Source organism: Mytilus edulis, chromosome 4 (assembly GCF_963676685.1).
Source record: "Mytilus edulis chromosome 4, xbMytEdul2.2, whole genome shotgun sequence".
Lineage (NCBI taxonomy): Eukaryota > Metazoa > Mollusca > Bivalvia > Mytilida > Mytilidae > Mytilus > Mytilus edulis.
In genome coordinates, this window is record NC_092347.1 from 38,842,841 (window position 1) to 38,863,211 (window position 20,371).

General features: G+C 33.0%; 2 protein-coding genes across 2 annotated transcripts in view; one reads left to right on the plus strand and one right to left on the minus strand.

Moving 5' to 3' along the window:
- Positions 1-20,371, plus strand: part of LOC139521850 (hephaestin-like) — a 331,235-nt gene that overhangs the window by 256,103 nt on the left and 54,761 nt on the right. The gene's annotated exons all lie outside the window — the stretch shown is intronic.
- Positions 8,253-20,371, minus strand: part of LOC139521852 (serine/threonine-protein kinase 32B-like) — a 65,997-nt gene continuing 53,878 nt past the window's right edge. The window contains exons 9-12 of the mRNA XM_071315512.1: positions 12,373-12,498; positions 11,944-12,078; positions 10,981-11,045; positions 8,253-10,257 (exon numbers count right to left, since the gene is read on the minus strand). Of these exons, the coding sequence (XP_071171613.1) occupies positions 9,807-10,257; positions 10,981-11,045; positions 11,944-12,078; positions 12,373-12,498 (777 nt within the window). The 3' untranslated portion in view covers positions 8,253-9,806. The remainder of the gene's footprint in view (positions 10,258-10,980; positions 11,046-11,943; positions 12,079-12,372; positions 12,499-20,371) is intronic.

The following is a 20,371-nucleotide window of genomic DNA, read 5'->3' on the forward strand; positions in this document are numbered from 1 at the left end:
TGCAATTTCTCATAGAACTCCTTTTACAGCTAAAACTGTATCACTTTTACTATGAAGTTTTGGAAAAAATCTTTTCCTAGAATTGATAGTTCATATGCACTACATTTTTTTTCAAAGGTCAAAATATAGGGCTGTGCAGCATATTTTCAACGTTTATATGCCCTGAACTTCTCAAAGTTTAAACTAACACTAATTTTCTTAGCTACCCCTACTTAGAATGAAGGGTTAGCACAAATTTCAATATAAACAATATGCACATGTATTTCTACTGGGAACTTACCCAAGCTATGTCTCCGTGAGATGGAACAGTATTTAACAATTAATTTTCTATGAATATTCTAGATCTCCCCAAAAGATGCATGGTTTGAGAACAGCTGTATTTACAAAAAGGTAACCTATAGCAAAAGCCTGTCATGTGTTAACTTATTTTTCTCACAACTGCTTGTGGTAAAGTTGCATGTTTACCAAGAGGTACCGTACTCTTTAAGTTCTGAAATTATTGTTTGCATTTAAAAATTAAATGCCTTCTTTTCGTAATTTTATACTGGTGTAAAAGCATTGACTGAATATAAAAAAGTTGTTGTATGCTTGCCAATGAGACAACTATTCACAAGAGACAAAATGACACAGAAATTAACAACTATATGTAACTGTACAGCCTTTAACAATGAGCTTAATAAGGGCATGGAAATGACTACTTTTATGAAGCACACAAGCTTATGAGAGCACAGAACTGATTCAGAGAAGAATTTAAGGTGGCCAACACTAAATAGAAAACAGCAACTGCATGAGACAGCATAAAATGAAGTCTTGATTTAATGGGAGTTTTGACGTTGAACTCCACTGAAAATATGGGTGTATAGATTTTCTCTAGACGTGTTTCAGTATTTCTTGAGCAAAATTAAAATAACACCTCATTTATGCTTTGATTGACAGTATCCACTGAGGAGCTAAAACTATTAATTTTGAAGATACTAGGTCAAATAAAATTTATTAATTCTTTTTACCTTGCCTGTGAGGAAAGTTGCAGCATGCTAGACATAGGAATTACTAGTGTGGCGTCTTTTGTAAATGATTTGTACATATATCAAGTAGATATAAGATGTGATTTGAGTGCTGATAAGACAACTCTCCTTTCAAGTCACAATTTGTAAAAAGTAACCATTATAGGTTAAAGTAAAGCATTCAACACAGAGCCTTGGTTCACATTGCACAGCAAGTTTTAAAGGGCCCCAAAATGACTAGTTTAAAACAATTCAAACGTCTAATCTGTATAAAAAACAAGACACTTATGAACACACAACCAATAAACAACAGGTGCATACAAATGTCAAGCTGTTTATGTCAGAAGGTATTGGAGTTTTCATGGTCTTTGATTTCATTTTCATATTTTACGCCTGCTTAAAAGATAGATCTCACATCTTACGAGTAATAGGATATATATATTTAGCAGATAAGTGATCCTTGCGATATATAAAATGTATGTCGGACAGAGTTCATCTGACCTCGGAACATACTATATGGAATGGTGAGCAAGCTTATGTTTCCATGATCACATGTGTATCTTGGACGCTTAATGTTAACTAGATATTTGGTCCAAGAATGATGTTAAGTTTTGTTTTTTTGGACTGGCCAGTTTTATCTGATCTTGAACTTATTTTTATAGTTCAATGGATCATGTTATGATTTTGTGGTTTGGTCTATTTCTTATATATATAAGCAAAAGATGACTGTCTGTCATACTCCTTCTGACCTTGACTTTTTTAATGGTTTATTGGTCATATTAAGTTTTAAATGTTTGGTCTGTTTAATAGATGCTGTTATCAATAGGTCAACTTCATTTGGTGTATGGAATGATTGTAAGGTGTGCATGTCTGCCTGTAAGTTTTCCTCTAACCAGGAACTCACTTTCATGGTTCATAAGTAAATATTCAAGTTTTTATGGTTATGAATGTCTCAGGTGCACAATAAGCAAAAGATTTAACTGTATTTGGTGCACATGTTTGTCTGGCAGGGTTCTTCTGAACTAAACCTCAATTACATGGATCATTGATAATGTCAAGGTTATGTGATAGTATTAAAACCTTCATATTTCAGACTTCCAACATATTCAGTTATGATTAGTAAAGCAGGTGAGACATTTCAGCATGTGCACACTTGTATTTGTTTTAGATGATATCTCCTAAACAAACCATTGTACCTTTAAAAATAATTAAGATCTATACTGTTCACTTTTGGACAGGACAGCTTACTATTTACGGATACTTGTTCAAATCAGAAGAAAATAGATAGAAATTTAGGTTTATGCATACTTTTTTCTAAATCAAAAATCCTTTTATTACACCCCAACTATCGAAGACACTGCATTGTGAGGAAAGGACGCCAATCATTTTTAAGCAAAAGGTCAAGGCAGTACATATACCTTGACTAAATGTCAAGTACAATTTTGTAAGGCTGAAAACTTATTAATCTTTTCACACGGCCTTATGTTATACAGACAATTGGTATGTTGTTGTAAACATCTGCAAATGATCTGAAAATGAATACTGTACCATCTTGAACTTTTGTATTAATACTGTGTAGCCATCTAATATTGATAGGCAATTTATTTAAAGGACAATCATGAGTAGAAAAGTACCACGTCAGGAATATGGCAGTAGTTTTTCTGTTGATTGATAGCATATGGTTTTGTCAGTTCTTATCGACTTTCCCTGTTTGAATTTGCTTAGTACTGTATTTTTTGTTATGCTTTTTTACAAAGTTGTAAAATCATTCCTCAAGTATGTAAGAAGGGACTAAACACACAATAAGAGTTTATAAGATATTTATGGAACAGAAATTCTGCATTTTATGAGCAAGACATGAAATTTTGCCTCTATGCATTTATATGATATCGATCTATAAATGCTGCCAACTACAAAAATACTGAAGCAAGACTTAAAGTGGCTGTTGCCAGAGAAAATTGGTACACATAATCTTCATGCGTTATCAAACAAAATGTCATTTTAAACTAGAGGCTTTAAAGAGCCTGTGTCGCTCACCTTGGTCTATGTGAATATTAAAGAAAGCAGATGGATTCATGACAAAATTGTGTTTTGGTGATGGTGATGTGTTTGTACATCTTACTTTACTGAACATTCTTGCTGCTTAAAATTATCTCTATTTATAATGAACTTGGCCCATTAGTTTCAGTGGAAAATGTTAGTAAAAATTTACAAATTTTATGAAAATTGTTAAAAATTGACTATAAAAAACAATAACTCCTAAGGGGGTCAATTGACCATTTCGGTCATGTTGACTTATTTGTAAATCTTACTTTGCTGAACATTATTGTTGTTTACAGTTTATCTCTATCAATAATAATATTCAAGATAATGACCAAAAACAGCAAAATTTCCTTAAAACTAACAATTCAGGGTCAGCAACCCAACAACGGGTTGTCCGATTCATCTAAAAATTTCAGAGCAGATAAATGTTGACCTGATAAACAAATTTACCCCATGTCAGATTTGCTCTAAATGCTTTGGGTTTTGAGTTATAAGCTAAAAACTGCATTTTACCCCATGTTCTATTTTTAGCCATGGCGGCCTTCTTGGTTGGATGGCAGGGTCACCGGACACATTTTTCAAACTACTAATCCAAAAGATGATTGTGGCCAAGTTTGAATTAATTTGGCCAAGTAGTTTCAGAGGAGAAGATTTTTGTAAAAGATTACTAAGATTTACGAAAAATGGTTAAAAATTGACTATAAAGGGCAATAACTCCTAAAGGGGTCAACTGACCATTTCAGTCATGTTGACTTATTTGTAAATCTTACTTTGCTGCACATTATTGCTGTTTATAGTTTATCTCTATCTATAATAATATTCAAGATAATAACCATAAAAAGGGCAAAATTTCCTTAAAATTACTAATTCAGGGGCAGCAACCCAACAAAGGGTTGTCCGTTTCATCTGAAAATTTCAGGGCAGATAGATCTTGAACTGATAAACAATTTTACCCCATGTCAGATTTGCTCTAAATGCTTTGGGTTTTGAGTTATAAGCCAAAAACTGCATTTTACCCCATGTTCTATTTTTAGCCATGGCGGCCATCTTGGTTGGATGGCCGGGTCACCGGACACATTTTTCAAACTACTAACCCAAAGATGATTGTGGCCAAGTTTGGATTAATTTGGCCCAGTAGTTTCAGAGGAGAAGATTTTTGTAAAATATTACTAAGATTTACGAAAAATGGTTAAAAATTGACTATAAAGGGCAATAACTCCTAAAGGGGTCAACTGACCATTTCAGTCATGTTGACTTATTTGTAAATCTTACTTTGCTGAACATTATTGCTGTTTACTGTTTATCTCTATCTATAATAATATTCAAGATAATAACCAAAAACAGCAAAATTTCCTTAAAATTACTAATTCAGGGGCAGCAACCCAACAACTGGTTATCCGATTCATCTGAAAATTTCAGGGCAGATAGATCTTCACCTGTTTAACAATTCTACACCGAGTCAGATTTGCTCTAAATGCTTTGGTTTTTGAGTTATAAGCCAAAAACTGCATTTGACCCCTATGTTCTATTTTTAGCCATGGCGGCCATCTTGGATGGTTGGCCGGGTCACCGGACACATTTTTTAAACTAGATACCCCAATGATGATTGTGGCCAAGTTTGGTTTAATTTGACCCAGTAGTTTCAGAGGAGAAGATTTTTGTAAAATATTACTAAGATTTACGAAAAATGGTTAAAAATTGACTATAAAGGGCAATAACTCCTAAAGGGGTCAACTGACCATTTCAGTCATGTTGACTTATTTGTAAATCTTACTTTGCTGAACATTATTGCTGTTTACTGTTTATCTCTATCTATAATAATATTCAAGATAATAACCAAAAACAGCAAAATTTCCTTAAAATTACTAATTCAGGGGCAGCAACCCAACAACGGGTTATCCGATTCATCTGAAAATTTCAGGGCAGATAGATCTTCACCTGTTTAACAATTCTACCCCATGTCAGATTTGCTCTAAATGCTTTGGTTTTTGAGTTATAAGCCAAAAACTGCATTTTACCCCTATGTTCTATTTTTAGCCATGGCGGCCATCTTGGATAGTTGGCCGGGTCACCGGACTCATTTTTTAAACTAGATACCCCAATGAGGATTGTGGCCAAGTTTGGTTTAATTTGGCCCAGTAGTTTCAGAGGAGAAGATTTTTGTAAAAGTTAACGACGACGCCGGACGCCGGATTACGCCGGACGCCGGACGCCAAGTGATGAGAAAAGCTCATTTGGCATTTTAGGCCAGGTGAGCTAAAAAGAGGGGTCTATGAACTCGTTATCAAGATAAATCAGTTTGAATGATAACAAACAGTCAAAAACTGCATCTTTGCCCAATATGTCACAATTTGACGTCGTAAAAATAACAATTCACGTCAGCAATGTCTTAAGTTATGTTTGTTGGACTGTCCGGTTTCATCTGATCTTGACCTAAGTTTTCATGGTTCAATGGATCATGATATATTTTTGTGGTTTGGTCTATTTCTTATATACTACTTATAAGCAAAACATGACCGTCTGGCAGACTCCTTCTGACCTTGACTTATTTTAATGGTTTGTTGGTCATATTAAGTTTAATATGTTTTGTCTGTTTAACAGATGCAGAAAAAGATTTAACTGTATTTGGTGAACATGTCTGTCTGGCAGGGTTCTTCTGAACTAAACCTCAATTACATGAATCGTTGATAATGTCAATTTTATGTGATAGCAGTAAAAGCTTCATATTTCAGACTTTCAACATATTCAATTATGAAAAGTAAAGCAGGTGAGACTTTTTAGCATGTGCACACTTGTATTTGTTTTAGATGATATCTCCTAAACAAACCATTGTACCTTTAAAAATAATTAAGATCTATACTGTTCACTTTTGGACAGGACAGCTTACTATTCACGGACACTTGTTCAAATCAGAAGAAAATAGATAGAAATTTAGGTATTTGCATACTTTTTTCTAAATCAAAAATGCTTTTATTACACCCCAACTATGGAAGACACTGCATTGTGAGGAAAGGACGCCAATCATTTTTAAGCAAAAGGTCAAGGCAGTACATATACATTGACTAAATGTCAAGTACAATTCTGTAAGGCTCAAAACTTATTAATCTTTTCACACGACCTTATGTTATACAGACAATTGGTATGTTGTTTTAAACATCTGAACATGAATACTGTACCATCTTGAACTTTTGTATCAATACTGTATAGCCATCTAATATTTATAGGCAATTTATTTAAAGGACAATCATGAGTAGAAAAGTACCACGTCAAGAATATGGCAGTGGTTTTTCTGTTGATTGATAGCAATTGTTTTTGTCAATTCTTATCGACTTTCCCTGTTTGAATTTGCTTAGTACTGTATTTTTTGTTATGCTTTTTTACAAAGTTGTAAAATCATTCCTCAAGTGTGTAAGAAGGGACTAAACACACAATAAAAGAGTTTATAAGATATCTATGGAACAGAAATTCTACATTTTATGAGCAAGACATGAAATTTTGCCTCTATGCATTTATATGATATCGATCTATAAATGCTGCCCACTACAAAAATACTGAAGCAAGACTTAAGGTGGCTGTTGCCAGAGAAAATTGGTACACATAATCTTCATACGTTATCAAACAAAATGTCATTTTAAAAAAGAGGGGTCTATGAACTCGTTATCAAGATAAATCAGTTTGAATGATAACAAACAGTCGAAAACTGCATCTTTGCCCAAAATGTCACAATTGGACGTCGTAAAAATAACAATTCACATTAGCAATGTTTGTTGGACTGTCCGGTTTCATCTGATCTTGACCTAATTTTCGTGGTTCAATGGATCATGATATATTTTTGTGGTTTGGTCTATTTCTTATATACTACTTATAAGCAAAACATGACCGTCTGGCAGACTCCTTCTGACCTTGACTTATTTTAATGGTTTGTTGGTCATATTAAGTTTAATATGTTTTGTCTGTTTAACAGATGCAGCAAAAGATTTAACTGTATTTGGTGAACATGTCTGTCTGGCAGGGCCTCTGAACTAAACCTCAATTACATGAATCATTGATAATGTCAAGGTTATGTGATACATGTAGTAGTAAAACCTTCATATTTCAGACTTTCAACATATTCAGTTATGATTAGTAAAGCAGGTGAGACATTTCAGCATGTGCACACTTGTATTTGTTTTAGATGATATCTCCTAAACAAACCATTGTACCTTTAAAAATAATTAAGATCTATACTGTTCACTTTTGGACAGGACAGCTTACTATTTACGGACACTTGTTCAAATCAGAAGAAAATAGATAGAAATTTAGGTTTATGCATACTTTTTTCTAAATCAAAAATGCTTTTATTACACCCCAACTATCGAAGACACTGCATTGTGAGGAAAGGACCCCAATCATTTTTAAGCAAAAGGTCAAGGCAGTACATATACATTGACTAAATGTCAAGTACAATTCTGTAAGCCTCAAAACTTATTAATCTTTTCACACGGTCTTATGTTATACAGACAATTGGTATGTTGTTGTAAACATCTGCAAATGAATACTGTACCATCTTGAACTTTTGTATTAATAATGTATAGCCATCTAATATTTAAAGGCAATTTATTTAAAGGACAATCATGAGTAGAAAAGTACCACGTCAGGAATATGGCAGTAGTTTTTCTGTTGATTGATAGCAATTGGTTTTGTCAGTTCTTATCGACTTTCCCTGTTTGAATTTGCTTAGTACTGCATTTTTTGTTTTGCTTTTTTACAAAGTTGTAAAATCATTCCTCAAGTGTGTAAGAAGGGACTAAACACACAATAAAAGAGTTTATAAGATATCTATGGAACAGAAATTCTGCATTTTATGAGCAAGACATGAAATTTTGCCTCTATGCGTTTATATGATATCAATCTATAAATGCTGCCCACTACATAAATACTGAAGCAAGACTTAAGGTGGCTGTTGCCAGAGTTATTGAAAATTGTTAAAGTTTGTGATAAGCTTAAACGAAAAAGACACATCTCTGTTGAATTACTAAAATATGTGTAGGTTGGGACATTTCTCCATGGGAAACCGTTTACAGGCAGTAAAATAAAATGACCAATAAAAATTTGTCTCCAGAAAAAAAAGTTTTTTTATGTTCAGAAATCCACATAACAAGACTGGACCAAAAATGTTTGTAGTACTGCCTGCTGGACCCACTTGAACCAAAGACAAGACAGATCCAGTATCAAACAACAATTTATTCACAAATAACAGTATTGATATATATTGAGTATTTTCTAACAAGTACAAATATAGTGGAACTTCGTACTGTAATTCAAATGCTTGAATCTTTTTTATACACATGGATCTACATGGATAGTATTAAGACAGCTTTCTTTTTAAATGTTGAATGAATTGTAACCACATGACATAGTGGTGATTTATTTTTTTACAAAATATATATAAAACACTTTTTACCAGTATTAAATTTTTGAAGGTTGTTTTTAACAATACAGTTAATAAAAACAAAAATGAGTGATATTCTGGACCTATCTGCAATTTTCTACAGCTGAAATATTTGTTTTATATCATAAAAATAAAAATGTTTTTATTAGATTTATTTACTATATCGCTGTAAGTGTGAAAAGACATATATGTTCACATTAATTTCAGAGGCTCTTAGTCTAGTTGATCAAAATTTATTTATGATACCATTGAAGTGTTACAAGCTTTGTCAAAAGTATAAAAAAAAATATTTACTACTAGATCTTTAGTAAAATGTTGGATGTCACTAATGACAACCTATATAATAACAGCATCAAAAGATACAAAAGTATATTTACACTATAATTTCTTTGAAGTAAGCTTTTTACAGCCATACTGTTTAAACAAAAAAACTTTTTATAGGTTAATTTTTAAGAAACTGACTGCATATCATGCTAGTCAAAAATTCAAACTGTAAAATCATCATAAGATTGCAAAGCAATTATTTATAACCCATGCCTTCATAATAGCTGGAATGTTTTTAGTAATTTTTTTCTTCATCAAAACTATCTTTTTAAGGAAGGAATGTGAGAGTAAGTATGATCAATATTACAGCTTCTTTTCATTACAGTATAGACCATACATGTGTCAAGTTGTCAACAAAACAAATAATGATGCAGCATAATGGGGAAGTCTGGACATTTGATAATAATCACACATTTCTATTTAACATATGAAACCCAACAGACATATTATAATGCCAAAAAAAAATGGTCATTTAAGTCATTTCTCAGTTGAAAGTTTTCTAGTAATGGGTAGGTAATCCAATGAGTCATGTTCCATCCTTACAAATGCATTATACTTAAGCCTAATAGGTATGATATACAAGAAAAGTATGACTAATGTCTATAGTCTGGATGTCTCCAATATATAACGACCAGATTCTATTTTTATGTTGACAGACAAGAAAATGGTTAACACATTCGTATTACACTAAATGTGTATAATTATGAATAATTCAAGATGATAAATAAAGACATGAGATATCAAATTGATTTTGATGTTATAAATGCAGAACTATCAGCACAAAATTTATATTTGTCATATTATCTACATGTATAAAAATATCATCTTAAGTGGAACAAGTGAAGAATAATTGTTTGTAATTTTTTTTTAAATGTAGGCAACAAATTTTTTTTTAAAAGAAATAGTCTCAAAATTACTAATCCTCTTCACAGCTGTACTTATAGTTTCATAATTTACAGTTTTTTTAGACTGACTACAAAAATAATTAATTTGAGCAAGAAATATCAACTGTTACCCGTTGAGTTACCATTATCAATAACTGAAGTTTTTTGTCCCGTCATATCAGACGATCTACGGTCTTTTAACATGGGTTTTATAATCCCTGTCCTTTCTGATAATTTATTTGGATCTTGACGAGAATAACAAGTATAATCTGAAAGTCTTCGGTCACTAAAAGTTACAGTTTTCCCAGAATGCCTACGCCCACTTCCTACTTCTATTGCTGAATGTACACTTAGTCTTTGTTTAAAATCAGGTACGTCCGGTAAATCAAATGAAGAATTCTCAACTTTATCAAGATCCTCATCCTCGTCCTCACAGTCAAAACTTTCGTTCACACGTATTCCTCGAATTGATGGTTTCTCAGCCTCCTCACGAAGAGACTGTTTCCGGACTTCTTCCACATGTTCCACTTCTTCTTCAGGTTTATCTGATTGTTCTTCGTCATACTTTATTCTAAAAATAAATATAACAATATATAATGTTGGCTTATGCTCCCTGAATAAAACCACCACTCAATAATGTTGACACTATTTTGCATTATATAGAAAAATGTCTGTATGAGAATTTTATATTTGTGTATGACATTTAATATTTAAGTTTTTGATGTAGAACATATTGCACTTTATAACACATTCCCCTTGTATCAGTGGTATACAAAATAATTATTTTGAAGAGTCTTTTTAAAATATGTGTTTTTCTTCAGCTGATGAAGTGGTATGAATGCCATTGAAACAACTATCCACCAAAGACCAAGGACTAGGATTTAGACAACTATTGGTAACCATATGGCAATTCAACAATGAGCAAAACCCATATATAATTTTACATTTTCTAAAGACTAACTCAGTTTAAAATATAAAAGATATAACTTACTATCTGAACCTTATAACAGCATTGAATGATTTCTTGACTTTTTAAAAATGTTTTGCTAGTTAATGCAATCAAAAGTAAAGTATGAAGCATCATGTCTAGGCTAGTGAATTATAAACAGTACAAATTTATGGCACTATTTATATGAAAGAATGCCTGTCTTTTTATGAGAAGTTGTGTTGCAAGGTTGCTTTCACACTGGTGATTACCCTAATCTCCTTTTGCTTCATGTAAATAAAGAAGATATAGGGTACATGTGGATGAGACAGCAAACCAACAACACATTAAAACCAATGATATACTTACTTTTCTCTATTGTAAACTTTAAAATATTTATATATATTTTCTTCCTCTGTGGTATTTTCTGAGTCCTGCAAAACAACAATAATATAAATATGATGAAACCTGTGTTAACTGAACAAAGCACAAACTGGTAACCTGTTTTAACTTCAATGAATCAATCAAGAAATAGTGTTGCATTATGGGAATATCACTGTTTGGACTTTTCTAATGGTCTTGACATTATTTGAACATTGATGGACTGAGCCACATAAATTATGAGGACAGAAAATGAATTCCCATAATGATCCATTACATAGCAGATATACAAGGAATACCAGTATCGTTTAAATATCATCAACTGATACAAATACAATTGTCCGACAATTGACAAAAATTTATTCAGTGTACATGGCAGATAAACAGCAAATGAAAATTTTGAATCCATAGATTTATAAATGACTATGTTTTCAATTTCCCTTGCAGTTCAGTATTTTTGTTATCTACTTTTGACCTCAGCTCTTGAGGTGAAGGTCATACCTTGATACCACCAAGGCAATTTCAAATTCTGTGTGGTTTTCTGTGTGATTGAAAATCTTGAAGAAATAAGGTGATTTGTTGAAACTGTACACTATTTTTTTTAGTTGGTATATAGATAAAACCACAAATTTAAATGTTCAACAAAGTACAAAATTTCTACAACCTTGTTTGCAGACTTTGTCAAAGACATCTGTTTGAGCCAAACAAAAAAAGGACAGGCAAGCCAGTTTTAGTTATCTTTAAGCTTCGTTTTGACAAATAGTTAATCTTTTTTAAGATGAATGAGTAAAATTACTGAACATTAAAAATTTCCCTGTGGAAAGACCAAGGTCAATTTTAAGTTTAAACAAAGAAAAAGTATCAGAAACAATTCATTGGAAATAATCCATGAACATTTTAGAAAACTCTATCCTCTATTTGTGTTACTGTTTGACAATTAATGTAACATACCACAGAGGCCTGTCTGGACAGTTCACCTCTCTTAGAATTCTGTTTAGCTAATCTTTTCTTCTTTTTATGAAGTGGTTTGGATTCTATAATCATTTCTTCTAGTTCATATGTAGGATCACAGTTTAAATGGTCTTTCTGAAGAAAAAAATGTATAAAACATATAGTGGATTTTAATGTAAAAAGTCATTTGGTTTGACCATGAAACAAGAATATATTTATACAGTATTTTCTATGTTGTTCTGTCTATTGAGGAGAATTCAATATAAATTCCTGAACAACAATAGTTTATAATAAAAAAATATCCATTTATCAGTTTTTCATTAACATTTCTTTACCAAAACTTTTTAGGTAGATTTTATGACTACAACAATGTCAACATGATGCAAAATTTAATGTTTCATCTATCTTAACCTTTTATCATATACTTACCGAAGGCTCAAATGTTGGTTTCATTTGTCTCAATAAAACTTTGTCAAAGTCCAGTTCATTCATAAAATACTGTCCCTTTAACGTCACTAAACTTGATATTCTTCTGTCTGGGTCTAAAGTCAACAACTGTAAAAATCAAATCAAACAAGTTAATTAAATACTGATCAAGGTTACAGAACCTCCATCTTTAAGGGCACAAGTAATCTTGAAGTCAACCTTTGTCAACTGATTCTAGAATCTGTTCTTTTTTCTTAATATATGTTAGAGTTAAAATTTCATGTTTTGTAGAAAAAGTCATTTGGTTATTGAGTGCTGCTGGTTTTCTTTATGGTGTTTTTTACATCTAAAAACTAAAGTACGGAGGACAGGTTTATTTAGTTTTCCTCATTGAAACAAGTTTCAACTGATTTTTATAGGTTGTTCTTACATTGTACTATTACACCTGACTATCCCAGGTTACCTTAGGGAGAGGGATTGGCGTAATTCAGTGGTTACAGATTGTTCTTACATTGTACTATTACACCACTATCTCAGGTTACCTTAGGGAGAGGGATTGGCTTAATTCAGTGGTTACAGATTGTTCTTACATTGTACTATTACACCACTATCTCAGGTTACCTTAGGGAGAGGGATTGGCGTAATTCAGTGGTTACAGATTGTTCTTACATTGTACTATTACACCACTATCCCAGGTTACCTTAGGGAGAGGGATTGGCGTAATTCAGTGGTTACAGATTGTTCTTACATTGTACTATTACACCACTATCTCAGGTTACCTTAGGGAGAGGGATTGGCGTAATTCAGTGGTTACAGATTGTTCTTACATTGTACTATTACACCACTATCCCAGGTTACCTTAGGGAGAGGGATTGGCGTAATTCAGTGGTTACAGATTGTTCTTACATTGTACTATTACACCACTATCTCAGGTTACCTTAGGGAGAGGGATTGGCGTAATTCAGTGGTTACAGATTGTTCTTACATTGTACTATTACACCACTATCTCAGGTTACCTTAGGGAGAGGGATTGGCGTAATTCAGTGGTTACAGATTGTTCTTACATTGTACTATTACACCACTATCCCAGGTTACCTTAGGGAGAGGGATTGGCGTAATTCAGTGGTTACAGATTGTTCTTACATTGTACTATTACATCACTATCTCAGGTTACCTTAGGGAGAGGGATTGGCGTAATTCAGTGGTTACAGATTGTTCTTACATTGTACTATTACACCACTATCCCAGGTTACCTTAGGGAGAGGGATTGGCGTAATTCAGTGGTTACAGATTGTTCTTACATTGTACTATTACACCACTATCCCAGGTTACTTTAGGGAGAGGGATTGGCGTAATTCAGTGGTTACAGATTGTTCTTACATTGTACTATTACACCACTATCCCAGGTTACCTTAGGGAGAGGGATTGGCGTAATTCAGTGGTTACAGATTGTTCTTACATTGTACTATTACACCACTATCCCAGGTTACCTTAGGGAGAGGGATTGGCGTAATTCAGTGGTTACAGACTGTTCTTACATTGTACTATTACACCACTATCCCAGGTTACCTTAGGGAGAGGGATTGGCGTAATTCAGTGGTTACAGATTGTTCTTACATTGAACTATTACACCACTATCCCAGGTTACCTTAGGGAGAGGGATTGGCGTAATTCAGTGGTTACAGATTGTTCTTACATTGTACTATTACACCACTATCTCAGGTTACCTTAGGGAGAGGGATTGGCGTAATTCAGTGGTTACAGATTGTTCTTACATTGTACTATTACACCACTATCCCAGGTTACCTTAGGGAGAGGGATTGGCGTAATTCAGTGGTTACAGATTGTTCTTACATTGTACTATTACACCACTATCCCAGGTTACCTTAGGGAGAGGGATTGGCGTAATTCAGTGGTTACAGATTGTTCTTACATTGTACTATTACACCACTATCCCAGGTTACCTTAGGGAGAGGGATTGGTGTAATTCAGTGGTTACAGATTGTTCTTACATTGTACTATTACACCACTATCCCAGGTTACCTTAGGGAGAGGGATTGGTGTAATTCAGTGGTTACAGATTGTTCTTACATTGTACTATTACACCACTATCCCAGGTTACCTTAGGGAGAGGGATTGGCGTAATTCAGTGGTTACAGATTGTTCAACTTTGTTTCAGTATATCATATTTGTTTTTGTTCATAGTTTTGTACATGAATCAGGCCTTAAGGTGGTACCTAACACTACAGGGAGATAACTCTGTAATATCAGCTAAACGTTTTAATTATGTTGCGTTGTGAAGGCAATATAAAGCTTCTCAATGATCAAAATTAGTGTTTGTCAAACTGCAATATAACCAGTGTAATTTTTCTGATAAAACGCTTGGTTCAATTTTTTTGAATTTTTTACAATTTTGTTAAACATTCAAAGTAAATACTTTGTCAAAATTTTATGAAAATTAAACGAGCCAAAATAATTTTAGTGAAAGTGTTGGGTACCACCTTAAGTTACCTTGTTTGAATTGTTTTACATTTGTCATTTCTAGGCTTTTTATAGTTGACTATGCGGTATAAGTTTTACTCATTGTAGAAGGACGAATGGTTACCTATAGTTGTAAACTTCTATGTCATTTTGGTCCCTGGTGGAGAGTAATTTATAGTCTCATTGGCAATCATACCACACCTTCTTTTTTATATTGATATACATAGTAAATGCTGAAATTATTTGCAATTTGTGAGGTTTTCTATATCTCTGGTATTACAAATGATTCAACTGGGTGAGTATCCCCATAATAAAAAAACCCACATTCTGAAATCTGACATATGTATTTCTAAACAGCTTTTCCTGTCATCTCAATAATTATTCTCTCATTGTAGAATGTCATGTCGAAATCGCAATAATAAATGCACCAAATTACTTCTAAATTCACATAACTGTAAATGTTAAGAAATCTATGAAAAATTTCCGCTGCAAAGAGTCTTTTATAGACACAATTACAATTCGATGCAGTAAGATTTAATCCCAGTGTAAAAATGCATTGAAATCATGAAGGTATCCATGTTGACAAGACCAGTATATAGTAATTATGTGCATTGTGCCAAAGGTTAGTTGTTAAGTAACAAACGATATTATTACACTTATATAGGGGTAAAACACTCAGTTGGCCAGGTTGCACAAAAAACCTACATCTATTGAACAAGGGAAAGTTACCTTTATTGGAAATATATAACAAGAATATGTTCATAGGACACCATGCCCTGCCCACACTATCACACTTCAATGTTCAGTGAAGTGTGAAATCTGGGTCAAACAGGAAAGTTGGCTAAAATGAAGTTCACATCAAAATGAACATGCATGATAAGTTTCAAGTTTCAGGGTAAAATAGTGCCCACACTAAACTGAACTACTTCCCTTTCAAGTATATATGACTGCAACTTCAAGGTAAACATCTGTGGATACATTTATTTTCGTGGGTATCAATTTTCGTGGATTGCTGAAAACTTCCATATACATGGATATTTGATATGGTTGTTTTGCCAATCTCTGTACACAGAGCCTATTGAAAATATGTTATTCAGTGAACATTTGAATTCGTGGTTCACCTGTACACACAAAACCCACCAAAAATGTGTATCCAACCAATGATAATGAATCCAATGAATCCACACTCCACAGTACCGCAACCAAAAAGTAACCTGATTAGGGATAGACAAACAGATGGAGAGAGTATCGGATAAACTCACAGAAAAGAAAACATAAAACTCCTCTTCTATTTTGTAGCTTGTGTATTTTATGTGCAATTTAAAACATTAAAACAATATTTTGTGTATAAAATTCCAAAGGCAGTCTGTCAGCGTCCATATAAAGACTGAATCATGAATATAGTACGAAGTCCTAAATGTTTTACTGAATATTGTTGTTAAAAATACTAAGCTCTAGATTATGTAGGAGTATTGTGTAAAAATGTTATACTTGATGACAATACAATTGCCAAACAAATTTATGACAAAGAAATGATATTTATAAATGTCAGTAACCTCATAATGACAATCCATATTGTGTCGTCTGCATCTGTTTACAACATCTATAGAACTTATTAATCTTTTGTTTTGATTATTTTTCTGCACTTTCCATGGTGAAAACAATATTTCTTTATATCATATTCATTTGTTTATGAATAAATTGTACAAAGACAGCAACAACTGAATACCAAAGGGTGACAAGGGTCAAAGGTTTATTCAAGTTGACTACATTTTTTGACACAGATATATGTCTAGCCTGTGTAATCTACTCCCAAACTTTGACAAATGTTGCTGCTTTGACACTAGAACATCACACCTTATTCTGGCTTCTGTTATTTTTATCTGAAGACTCCTAAAAACAGCACTCTTAATTTTTGCTTCTGTGACTTTTTTTTACAGTTGGACAAAAGTTAGACAAAAAAAGTACCAAACTTTTTCTCTACATGCAAGCATTCTGTGCAACCCAGCCAAAAAACTACTATTAAATGCAGACATGTTAAGTTTAATGACTTATCCATGAGGTTAACAAATTCAGAGATCTTATATAATTCTTAATGTTATGAATGATACTGAAAATATGTTTATTCACATTAAATAAACAACAAACCAGCAGTAGAGATGGGCTTAAAAAATTTGAAATAATTATCTAAAAACTAGAGGCTCTAAAGAGCCTGTGTCGCTCACCTTGGTCTATGTGCATATTAAACAAAGGACACAAATGGATTCATGACAAAATTGTATTTTGGTGATGGTGATGTGTTTGAATTTCTTACTTTACTGAACGATTTTGCTTCTTACAATTATATCTATAATGAACTTTGCCCATTAGTAACAGAGAACTTGATTTGGTAAAAATTTACATATATTTACCAAATTAATGAAAATTGTTAAAAATTGACTATAAAGGGCAATAACTCCTTAAGGGGTCAATTGACCATTTAGGTCATGTTGACTTATTTGTAGATCTTACTTTGCTGAACATTATTGCTGTTTACAGTTTATCGCTATCTATAATAGTATTCAAGATAACCAAAAACGGCAAAATTTCTTTAAAAATTACCAATTGGAGGGCAGCAACCCAACAACCAGTTGTCCAATTCATCTGAAAAATTCAGGGCAGATAGATATTGACTTGATTAACAATTTAACTTCTTGTCAGATTTGCTCTAGATGCTTTGAATTCATAGTTATAAGCCAAAAACTGCATTTTACCCCTATGTTCTATTTTTAGCCGTGGCGGCCATCTTGGTTGAATGGCCAGGTCATCGGACACATTTTTCAAACTAGATACCCCAAAGATGATTGTGGCCTAGTAGTTTCAGTGGAGATTTTGTAAAAGATTACTTAGATTTATGAAAAATGGTTAAAGATTGACTATAAAGGGCAATAACTCCTAAAGGGGTCAACTGACCATTTTGGTCATGTTGACTTATTTGTAGATCTTACTTTGCTGAACATTATTGCTGTTTACAATTTATCTCTATCTATAATAATATTCAAGATAATAACCAAAAACAGCAAAATTTCCTCAAAATTACCAATTCAGGGGCAGCAACCCAACAACCGATTGACCGATTCATCTGAAAATTTCAGGGCAGATAGATCTTGACCTGATAAACATTTTTATCCCCATGTCAGATTTCCTCAAAATGCTTTGGTTTTTGAGTTATAAGCCAAAAACTGCATTTTACCCCTATGTTCTATTTTTAGCGGTGGCGGCCATCTTGGTTGGTTGACCAGGTCACGCCACACATTTTTTAAACTAGATACCCCAAAGATGATTGTGGCCAAGTTTGGATTAATTTGGCCCAGTAGTTTCAGAGGAGAAGATTTTTGTAAAAGATTAATTTAATTTATGAAAAATGGTTAAAATTGACTATAAAGGGCAATAACTCCTAAACGGGTCAACTGACCATTTTGGTCATGTTGACTAATTTGTAGATCTTACTTTGCTGAACATTATTGCTGTTTACAGTTTATCTCTATCTATAATAATATTCAAGATAATAACCAAAAACAGCAAAATTTCCTCAAAATTACCAAATCAGGGGCAGCAACCCAACAACCGATTGACTGATTCATCTGAAAATTTCAGGGCAGATAGATCTTGACCTGATAAACATTTTTATCCCGTCAGATTTCCTCAAAATGCTTTGGTTTTTGAGTTATAAGCCAAAAACTGCATTTTACCCCTTTGTTCTATTTTTAGCCGTGGCGGCCATCTTGGTTGGTTAACCAGGTCACGCCACACATTTATTAAACTAGATACCCCAAAGATGATTGTGGCCAAGTTTGGATTAATTTGGCCCAGTAGTTTCAGAGGAGAAGATTTTTGTAAAAGATTACTTTAATTAACGAAAAATGGTTAAAAATTGACTATAAAGGGCAATAACTCCTAAACGGGTCAACTGACCATTTTGGTCATGTTGACTTATTTGTAGATCTTACTTTGCTGAACATTATTGCTGTTTACAGTTTATCTCTATCTATAATAATATTCAAGATAATAACCAAAAACAGCAAAATTTCCTCAAAATTACCAATTCAGGGGCAGCAACCCAACAACCGATTGACCGATTCATCTGAAAATTTCAGGGCAGATAGATCTTGACCTGATAAACATTTTTACCCCATGTCAGATTTGCTCTAAATGCTTTGGTTTTTGAGTTATAAGCCAAAAACTGCATTTTACCCCTATGTTCTATTTTTAGCCGTGGCGGCCATCTTGGTTGGTTGACCGGGTCACGCCACACATTTTTTAAACTAGATACCCCAATGATGATTGTGGCCAAGTTTGGTTTGATTTGGCCCAGTAGTTTCAGAGGAGAAGATTTTTGTAAAAGTTAACGACGACGGACGACGGACGACGACGGACGACGGACGACGGACGACGGACGACGGACGCCAAGTGATGAGAAAAGCTCACTTGGCCCTTCGGGCCAGGTGAGCTAAAAAGAAGAAAATAAACCATGATTTTGATTGAACTAAATATATTTTAGGGGGTTTAACCTAGATTTTCAAACCCATCCCCTGAAATTATATTTGTGACAGTGAAATTAATGACTTTAGAAAGTTAAAAAAAATACAATAGTTATTTCATAAAAAAAATTAAACTTAAGATGTCTGAGAAATGTGCATGGTAAACAGGACACACAGTACTTACAACATTTTATATCTGTAGATAAAATAAAAGTATAAAATGAAAGAAAAACTGTGTAAAAAGAAAACAGGAAGAATAATGCCTCTAAAATAAAATTAGTAAATCATATTATACAACATAACTTTTGACTTCCTAAACAGCCAAGGAAACATGATTATTTTGTGGGATACCAAATTTTGCAGATTTTATGGGTTACGGTGAACAAAAACATCTAAATAAAACAAAGTACAAGTTTCCTATAAGCTGGCATGGCGAGAATTTGGCAATACTGTACCATGAAATCACATATCCATAAAAAAAATACAAATTTTCTCAATCCACCAAAAGTGGCACCCATAAAGATAAATAAATCTACAGAATATATCATTTATACTACAGAGAAGAAAAAAGTCTTTTTTTCTGCAAATCAAAAAGTTCTGTTGTATAAGGAAAGACAAAATGTATGAAATTATAATGTTCCATGCGTAGAAATAACTGAAACATAAAGTAAAAGCAGAGGAATCAATTCATTCTTATAAATTTTTTTAATTAAAGAATTTGATGATAATCTTCCTTATTAATTTCCCACACAAAAACAGACATAAATGAAAATCTTATCTAAATGTACTTATATATTACAATCCTTGTCTGTTGAACCAAATATTCTAACCAGAAATTAAATTGTAATACTCAATTTGAAATAGTTTCATTGTTGACTTTCTTCCAAGAAAAGAGGGGAGATTTCAAGCTTACCAAAAAAGTCCAGTCTTTTCTTAATTTAGTTATCAGTGATTTTTTACTGATATGTTTAAATTTTTGTTTAAGGTGCTAATTCGTCCAA